General features: G+C 35.3%; 1 protein-coding gene across 1 annotated transcript; it reads right to left on the bottom strand.

The window, feature by feature from the left end:
* Positions 1 to 7,022: 7,022 nt before the first annotated feature.
* On the bottom strand, positions 7,023 to 7,760 carry LOC143573967 (LOB domain-containing protein 38-like). Its single transcript, XM_077058720.1, has 2 exons — positions 7,528 to 7,760; positions 7,023 to 7,390 (listed from the first exon to the last, which is right to left on the bottom strand). The coding sequence occupies exons 1-2, from the start codon at positions 7,709 to 7,711 to the stop codon at positions 7,023 to 7,025; spliced, it is 552 nt and encodes a 183-aa protein (XP_076914835.1). The 5' UTR covers positions 7,712 to 7,760.
* Between the last annotated feature and the right edge of the window lie 1,265 nt (positions 7,761 to 9,025).

Genomic DNA, 9,025 nt, shown 5'->3' with positions numbered 1-9,025 from the left:
TAGGCTAAACACCCCTAAATTAAAAAAAGGGTGTCACGTGACGTGGAAGAAGAAAACTAGACAGATTTAGATTTTGGATTTGGATTTGGATTACTTGACCCAACTGCCCCTACCAAATACAGGATCACGTGACCATTGACTTTTAGTGGTTTCGAAAATAGGCCTGGGCCTCATACATTCTAAAAGCCCATATACTCAACATGATCTAAAATCTAAATATGGCCATATGGGGCTGGATTTTTGTAATATGAGCTAAATATGTTGTGACAGCTTGAGGTGAAAATACCGGCTAATAGGTTTTTGAAATATCGGTTATTAACCAAAACCGGATATTGGTAAATTGGTTATTTCAATAACCGTTTATGGTTTCTAGCCGGGATTTTAGTGGAAAGCACTTATGTAATTGATTAGGTAAGCTAGTCAAAGTGAACCCATAGATAAGAAGAACGGCACTTGAATAAAGAAAAAGTACACAAAAGCAGCAAGGAAAGAAGGATACATCTAAGATCATGGTGTAATCCCATCACATAATTTGTCAGAACTATTCCAGTGAGCCAAAACATGTTAACCTTATTAACACTAAATTTATTAGTGTATTGTTCTTAAGTCGTTCCGGTTTACCAATTATGTGTGAAAATATTTACCCTAACCTATGATTAATATCGGTTACTTTCATTAATAATAAAAAACAACCAAACGATTTACAATAAAGTGGCAAGCAAGCGGGCAACAAGCTGCGTCGCAACCCCCCTTTTGGATAGCAAACCCAACCCTACTAACCAGTTTACACCATAGCGGCTTATAACTCATTATGATTTTGGGCCAGTTTCGGTTCAGTTAAATTAACTGGGTATGAATTGCACCTATACTAGCAACCCTATTAACTTTCTTTTAGCGTAAATATTAACAAGTTAATCCTAATAATTTTTGGCCAAAATCAGATTGGTTTGAAACTAAGTCGGTTAACAACTTAACATGGTCATCCCCGAGAATCCCAAAGAATTGCAGTGTCGGAGGTGAGTAAAAGAAATGGGACTAAATAGAAATGCAATAACTCATATATAGTTCATATATAATTGTGAGAACAATAAACAAAAGTCAACAATTCGTATATAACAAACATGAAAATTGAAACATCAGAGACATGAAAATTTGATATCAAAATCAGAAATTAATTGCTATTGGTAGGGTTATTCACGATCCGAGCCTAGGCCAGCTTAAGAATGACTCGAAATCACAACCAAGCCAAATTGAGCGACTCGAACCTACATGACTACACCTATCTAAAAACGTATAGATCAAGCTCAGCTCGGCTCGACTCGATGTGGCTAGAATGGGGTCTCGAACTTGAGACGCATGCAATCTCTTGAGATAGTTTTTTCGATTGCACTAACTAACTTTCGGGTAGTGTTTGGTATGCAACAATGACAATGAGAATGAAATGATTCATTGCGTAGGAATAAAAAAAGTGATGTTTGATTGCTCAATAGAATAGAATAATCTATTATACATGAAATCTCATTCCTTCCCACCAGCTTCTTTTTTTTTTCATTTCATTCCTCTTCTACCCTACTTTCTTAGCACCACCATCTCCAATGCCGCCTGCGCCACCACCGTCGCCGCCACCGTCGCCACCACCCCCACTTTACAATCAGCGTAACCACCGCCACCGTCGTTGCCACCATCATTGCGGTAACCACAACCATTGTCATCGCCTTCGCTTGGCCATCACCGCCACCACCATTGTTGCTGCCTAACAACCGCCACCACCATTTTCGTCACCGGAGCTTCCACCACCGTCGCGAATGTTGTTTTTTTTATTTTGGTAAAAATAAGTTATTTTGAGATATGAGTTTTTTATTATTTCTATTTTTTTCTTACAATTTTTTTGGATGCCAAACATAAAGTAATAATTCATTGTATTTCTATAGGTTAACCAAATAAAAAGATCGGCCCCCGAGAGACTAGGGAAGCCGGTTCAAATTTCAATCCAATTTTTTTCCCTGAAAAAACCATGTTTGAACGGTTCGGTCGTTCGGATAAGGTTGATTGAGTTCAAGCTGGTTTCAAAGTATATGATTGCAAAGTAGGTTCCACCTAAGTATGCACTTTGGTAACATCATCCTCAACTTTTCTAATAACTGATGTATTGACAATACTTCAAGAAAAGTAGAGAGATGTCACACTTTCAATGGTGGCTTGATGGACATTGTAAACGGGTACAAGTAATTGAAGCTTTGTTACAAGTGTAAGATCAAAATAAAAGTTTAGTACACAATTTCAAGTGTAAAAAGTAAAAACGTCTTTAACTTGCCTTTATAGCTTTTGGTTGATGTAATGTATCGCTATCTTTTTATGCGCTGCAAGACACTTTATTTTTTTGGTTTTGCAAGATAGATTTCGTGTAAACAAACTATTATAGATAATTTTATTTTACCTTTCTAATTTTGTAACATGTATGGGTATTTCTTTTCAGTATCGGTACTGAAGCTATATCGCAACTTTATATTCTTAACTTTTTTATTCGGTTGATATTATTGTGGACATTCTTTTATTTTTAATGTATACGCCGGATTCTCTCGCACAATGAGTTTCTGTAGCAACTATTTATTTTTAAATTTGATTGATTCAAATATTTTGAGTTTTGCAACTCATAAAATTCTTGATTATTATATCATTACAGAAATCAATAGTTTTAAGTTTATTTAGTTTAGTGATGATTTATAAAATTAGATGGTCCATTTGGCTTTAATAAGATGATGAATATTTACTTTGACTTATTTAAACCAAATTTAAAGATTAGCAAATAAATATAACTTTTAAATAAATTTAAATTATTTAAAACATAACTAAATGATGGTTTATTTGGAAAGGCTTAGAATTTTCTAGTGTACAAAAGGCTCAAAATCCCTCTAGCTCTATCCAAGACAGTTGAAGACCTAAATCCCACCTGTTAATTTGGATAAGTCATATGGACAATCTAAAGCCTTTAAGTTGAAGTTCCGGTGTTCTCTCTTAGAGCTCATGCCTCTTTAACTCTTTTGATGTAGACATCATCCAATGCAACTATTCTGTAGATTTTTAGCTTTGTTCATGTATTCTAGAATTTGGCTGACTTTGGTGTTTCAATTAAATGCCATCGTTAGAAAATAACTAAAAGATGGGATTTAGCGTCTTGGGTTGGTTCAGTGATAAAGACAAAAGTCTTTAAACATCGATAGGTAAAAAAAACTTATCTTTCATAAAAAAATATGATGGAATTTGGTAAATACCAAAATAACTATTCAAGAACTTACATAAATCGTTAAAGCTTCTATATAAAGGTAAAGACTTCAAATATGAAAATTGTGATTTGAATCGAACTATAATTTGGAATATAGAAAGTAATTGCGGCACAACGACTGTCAAGTGGTAGCCGGCAGTACGGTTTTCTTGGGAACGTCTAAGTCAAACTCTGATGACAGCATGGGCCCAGTTAAGATAGCATAGTGTCACGTACCAAATATTTGAAGATTGAGATGCTTGATTTGTGTTGTAACGCTTGGGTTTGTTGGCTCGTCCCGGATTTCATTGGGCACGGCCTCAGCGGGAAGGAAGGCGTACATGCTTAGTCGTGCTTGCATGACGAACGCATCGCTGGTTGCGAGTTGTTGTCGCTCGCCTGATGAGTTCAAGGCAGGACGAAACCAGCAATAGTCTGACCATAGTGGTACAACGAGACTCTCCAAATTTAGAAGTATGATAGCCTAAATACAAGATCATTTAAAAAAAAATCATTTGTTTCAAGTAAGGGCCGCCTAGTGATTACGTATGGTGATACGGAGACTGGAATCAAATTGCCTACGATATCTAGGTAGAATGAAAGCATGTGGTAGTTAAATATGATTAGCGTCATTTGATGTGACTATTTGTAATAATTTGTTAAGACATTTACTTAGTATAGCATTTTAAATATAATTATTTCAATTTCGAATCATATATGTTTGATTCAACTCGGGTGCTCGAGATATAAAGCACCTACATGATTCAAAAGACATCATTACAACACTAATTGTGTAACACAATTTGTGATGAACCTCCACTATTTATTCAATACCATATGAGATATGAGGCACATATATGAAGGCGTATAATCAAGGACGGATTTAGATAGGGTTTTGAGGATGGTTGTGTGGTGGTTAGGCCCTCTTTCAACCTTCAAACACTAGATTTATCAATTAACTAAGAATTGTTTGCAAAATTTGATCACCAGTAGTTCTAAAAAACAAACTTTAGGATACTCCTGAACCTTTTCTTCTAGATCCGTTACTACGTATAATCATCCACGATAAATGACTTTCAGTGGATGGTTGTGTGGTGGTTAAGCTGGATTGCAATTTTGTGATACAAAAAAAAACTTATATATAAATTTCGATCATTTTATGTGTCTACATATACTTACATAATGCATTTAAGTTTAAATAATTTTTTTTAGAGCATATCCAATGATACTCACATGGCACCGTTTGGATTTAATAAACATAAGTGCAAGCCACTTTCTCCATGGGAGTGATATCATCTTGACACCATTAGTTTGTGAGTAATAACAAAAACAAAAGGTTGAGAGTATGCCTCACTCACATTAATTCTATATTAAATAAAGAGAAAAGTAAGTGTTGAGGTGTCGGTTTGAAATAAGAACAGTTAATAATCACCAGAGAAAAAATAAAGGTTTTTATAGGTCAGTTTAAAATCTAGTGTTGCATTATGAGTTGAAAGTATAAAACAAGAACCGGTGTGTTACACTAGTGATGCTCTTATAATAAAAGTTTGGATTATTCTGGAATATATGTTTCTATATTAAACAGTGTGTTACCGGTTTTAAGTGGGGGCGCTAGCCCCTCACTCGCTGTCATTGTGATCATGTACACCACAACGTGGTGGAGCTTTGGTGAAACGCGACCAGGGTAGCAAAGAGAGAGAGAGAGAGAGAGGAGAAGGAGAGAGAGAGAGAGGGATGCGGAGAAGAACGAGATAAAATATGTTATACATAGGTGTGCAAACAAGTTGAGCTGCTCGCTAGCTACTCGAGATTGGGTCGCTAAAAACTCGATCGAGTCGAGCTTCATCGAGCCCGAGCCCGAGCTCGAGCCTAAAAGTAAGCTCTTTTATTATACGAGCCCGAGCTCGAGCCTCACTTATCGAGCTTGAGCCGGCTCGCGAGCCTAAACGAGTTTGTCATTTGTATAATTTTTTAAAATATATATTTAATAATATTAATTAATATGTAAAATGTTATAAAAATAAATAAAAATAACTAAATAATATATATTATTTTATACATAATTCGTATTAGAAAAATATATATAAAAATAATTATAATTATATAAAAAATAATTGATAAATAGTAAACGAGCCAAGCTCGAGCTTGAAAATCTACTCACGAGCCGATCTCGAGCTTTGAAAATAGAGCTCGAAATAAGCCGAGCTCGAGCTCTGTGTAAGTTAAACGAGCCGAGCTCGAGTCTGGTCAAGCTCGGGCTCAGCTCAGCTTGTTTGCACCCCTTGTTATACATAATACATATTGTGATTTTGGAAGGTAGCTCTTGAAGTATAAGATTTTAGCAAGATACTTTATGGTCCACTTTGACATAAATTGCAAGGTAGTCCTTGTAATATATATATTTTGCAAGTTGTTTATATAAAATATGCATATTTTGATTTACTTTAATAAAATATGGAATTATAGTTTTAAAAAATCGTAAGATATATATATATATATAATATGGTATAATACATAAAGGTTTTGCAAGCTATGTATTATCGTTTTTATTTTAATGTAATTTTTTCTATTAATCTTTATTTACAACTTTAAAAAGAAAAAATATGAAATATAAAATAAAAAATCGTTGAAGCTCTCGTTCACCTAAATCATGACATGTTCAGTTGGCTTTAGCAAAGGTTTTTATGTTCTTTAGTATATAGTAAGTGTCAGGTAAAAGAATATTAAAGAATGAATCTTGAATGAGGCTTTAACCAAGACACGCATTAGAGCATCCACAATAGAATGTTTTTAGAGAAGAGAGAATGTGAGATAGAGGAAAGCATGGGTGATGTGAAGGTGAGAGATGGTAGATTTGATATTCTATAAAAACACCCAAAAACATATTGTGAGAGTGACGAAGAAAGATGATAGAGGAAATAGAATTGGTGCTTTTAGAAGTTCGTGAGTGTGTGCGACGTGAGAGAAAAAAATTGATTGGTAGACAAACGCCATATGACACTATTGAAAACACATCAAAATCGTTATCGTGGATGCTCTTGTCTACTTTAACAAAAAGTTGTCTATTTAATACTGCATTTGATTAAGAAAAGAATTGGGACCCATCATTCATAGCAAGTTGCTCAAATGCAGCAACACACAACAGTTGGATAGCACAAGGGGTGCCCTTCATGTTCGGTCATATTGACTCACCCTCTTACTCTAGTGATGCTACATATCACCATGAATGGATATTACAACCTTTGGGCCCCACCCATCCATCATTCTTTTATGTATTTGCCCCCTCGCAGGATGCAAGAGCCAATCATATTATTATTTCATCATTCCAAACGCACCTTCTCCACTTTTCATAATTTATATTTTTCATTACATAGTATCCAAATCAATCCAAACAACTCAAAACATTTTTGAGTTGAGTTCTCAGTTTGGTTTTAACGGTTTGTCTACTTAACAGTTCAATCTAGTTTAAAACTTGAAACCGATCGTTTAACAAATCAGTTCAAACCACTAATACCTAACTTAGCGTTTGTCGTTCCCCAAAACTGTAGCTAACACTTTAATCTAAAATTTTCATAAAAGTAGGACGAATCAAACCAATGAACCATAAACACAACCTAACAAAACAAATAAAACTTTAATGGTTAGATTATATATTTTTTCGAAATCATTTTTCACGCAACATCTCATGTATGGATCGAATTCTTAGCCGAAAATAAAACTTATGGTGAAGAACAATTAGCAAGTGGTAATCTTTGATCCTTCACAAAAAGAGTCTCAAAAGCTTTGTCTGACTACAAGAAGATTCCTCCGACGCATCCGACGGCGTCACAGCTCTCCGATCACTATTCCTCCCACTATCAGATGACGTCAGCCCAAGGTTCAGATCTTCCGGCCTCAGTTTCGACCCATCAAAGTTACAATTGACCGCTTCCGACGAATCATCATTCTCCTGTGTAGTAGATCCCGCCGAAAACAACTCCGGCATCGCACTTATGCTTCCGCCTCGTAGGACTGTCTCAACCGCGGACTGGCACACATGCCAGTTCCCGGTCCAGAGCAGTCCTACTGCTCCGTTGACCGGGTTGACCGTACGGCCACATGCTTCAAATAATAAAGACTGAAATAAAACTGAATAAAAAAAACTAATCAAATAATATTCTTTTACCTTTACTGCAGTAATAATATTACTGTTATTAATAGTGCAGTAAACTCTAACTAATATGTTCTCTCTCATGAAAAACGACCAGTGTTTAATAATTAAATACCTGGTCGTTGGGAGTCGGGGACGGAGGAGAGGAAGGACATGAGACCGGCACGACCGAAGAATTTAGCGACGAAGACGGTGGCGTTGGCTTGAGCTTGAGGGGTACAGATGCCCTGGAGGCTGGGTCGAAGAATGCAATTATCGTTGCAGCCTTTTCGAAGAACTCGGCAGCCATTGCAACTCATGGTGGATCATATAGCAGGTTTGTGATTGCTGTGATGATTTGGAACAGAATAGGATGGGTTACTGATGAGAAGTGGGAAAGAACCAAGTAATAAGTATGTTCAGGTGAATGGGGAAGGGAATATATAGACTAGGAAGTTTGGGAATGATTGGGTCGTTTGTTGGTGGATACAAATTCGTATAAAACTTAAATAATAATAATTTATGTAAAATCATAATATTTTTCTAATAAAGTTTATTCAAACCATGATCCAATAGGTAACAATAGTTTATAGTAACAAGGTAGCGCAGCGTAGTTGATTTATTTTTATACTGTCAGAAAGTTATAAATTATTTTGAAACGACGTAAATGAAAATTAGGGACGTACAAAGTTATTTGCGACTACAAATAAGTTGCTTTTATAAAGAAAGTGTAAGTTAAAGAGTCAATGGTCATATTGTCAGAACGAATTATTATCAACTGATAAATCATAATTTAGATAATTAAAATCCGACAAACCAAAGTTTTAAAACACCATTTTAGCAATCAGTGCATATTTGAACGGCTGATCTAATTTTTTTATATTAAATTTAAAACATGTAAGTTAGATAGTTATTTTTTTTTAACAATTGTATTATGTTTTACAATAGTTATTATATCTTAATTTATTTGAGATTCATGTTAGTCGATTAAATATGATTTTATAGCTTTTTTGAATTTATAGTTTTTAAGCAATTAAAAGTTGGATGTATAAAAAATAAAGTTATAAATTAAAATGCAAAAAAATTGTTGTGGTTAGGGTAATAAGATAGTTGGTGTGGTTGAGTTAAGGAGTAAGTAAAGTAACCATGGTTAAGTAAAGTTATGAGGTAGTGTGGTGGTGTTCCAAAGGTATTGGGGTGGAGCGGCTGCGTGTCTCCACAAGCATGGGTGGATGAGCCTGTGGGGGTTCGATTCCGTTAATGTTATTGGATGCTTTGCCGCCCCCTTGTTTTTGGACATAGTTTTCTACGTCCTTTGGTCTCTCTCGAAGCTAGAGATGGGCAAAAAAACCGGTTGGTGAACCGGTTCAACGGTTTAAACCGAAAACCGGTTTTTACAAAAACCGGTTATTTAAAAACCGGTTTGACCAGTTTAGTAACCGCCGGTTCGTATATCGGTTACAAGTTCTAGAGAAAAAACCGGTTACTGAACCGGTTATGGAAAAAATCGGTTAATTTTAAAACCGGTTATTATGAAAAAAACCGGTTATTAACCGGTTATTTAAAAAAAAAAAACCGGTTAATTAAAAAAACCGGTTACTAACCGGTTCTAACCGGTTTCTAAACCGGTCCTA

This window comes from Bidens hawaiensis, unplaced genomic scaffold (genome assembly GCF_021521415.1).
Source record: "Bidens hawaiensis isolate Kalapana, Puna unplaced genomic scaffold, B.hawaiensis_p1.1 tig00026781_1, whole genome shotgun sequence".
Taxonomy (NCBI): Eukaryota; Viridiplantae; Streptophyta; class Magnoliopsida; order Asterales; family Asteraceae; genus Bidens; species Bidens hawaiensis.
This window is presented reverse-complemented; position numbering and strand designations above follow the sequence as displayed.

Coding starts and splice junctions, on each gene's coding strand:
- LOC143573967 (XM_077058720.1), bottom strand. CDS start 7,711: ATGAGTTGCAATGGCTGCCGAGTTCTTCGAAAAGGCTGCAACGATAAT. Junction 7,391..7,527: donor CCCCGACTCCCAACGACCAG/GTATTTAATTAT, acceptor TTTTTTATTCAG/TTTTATTTCAGTCTTTATTA.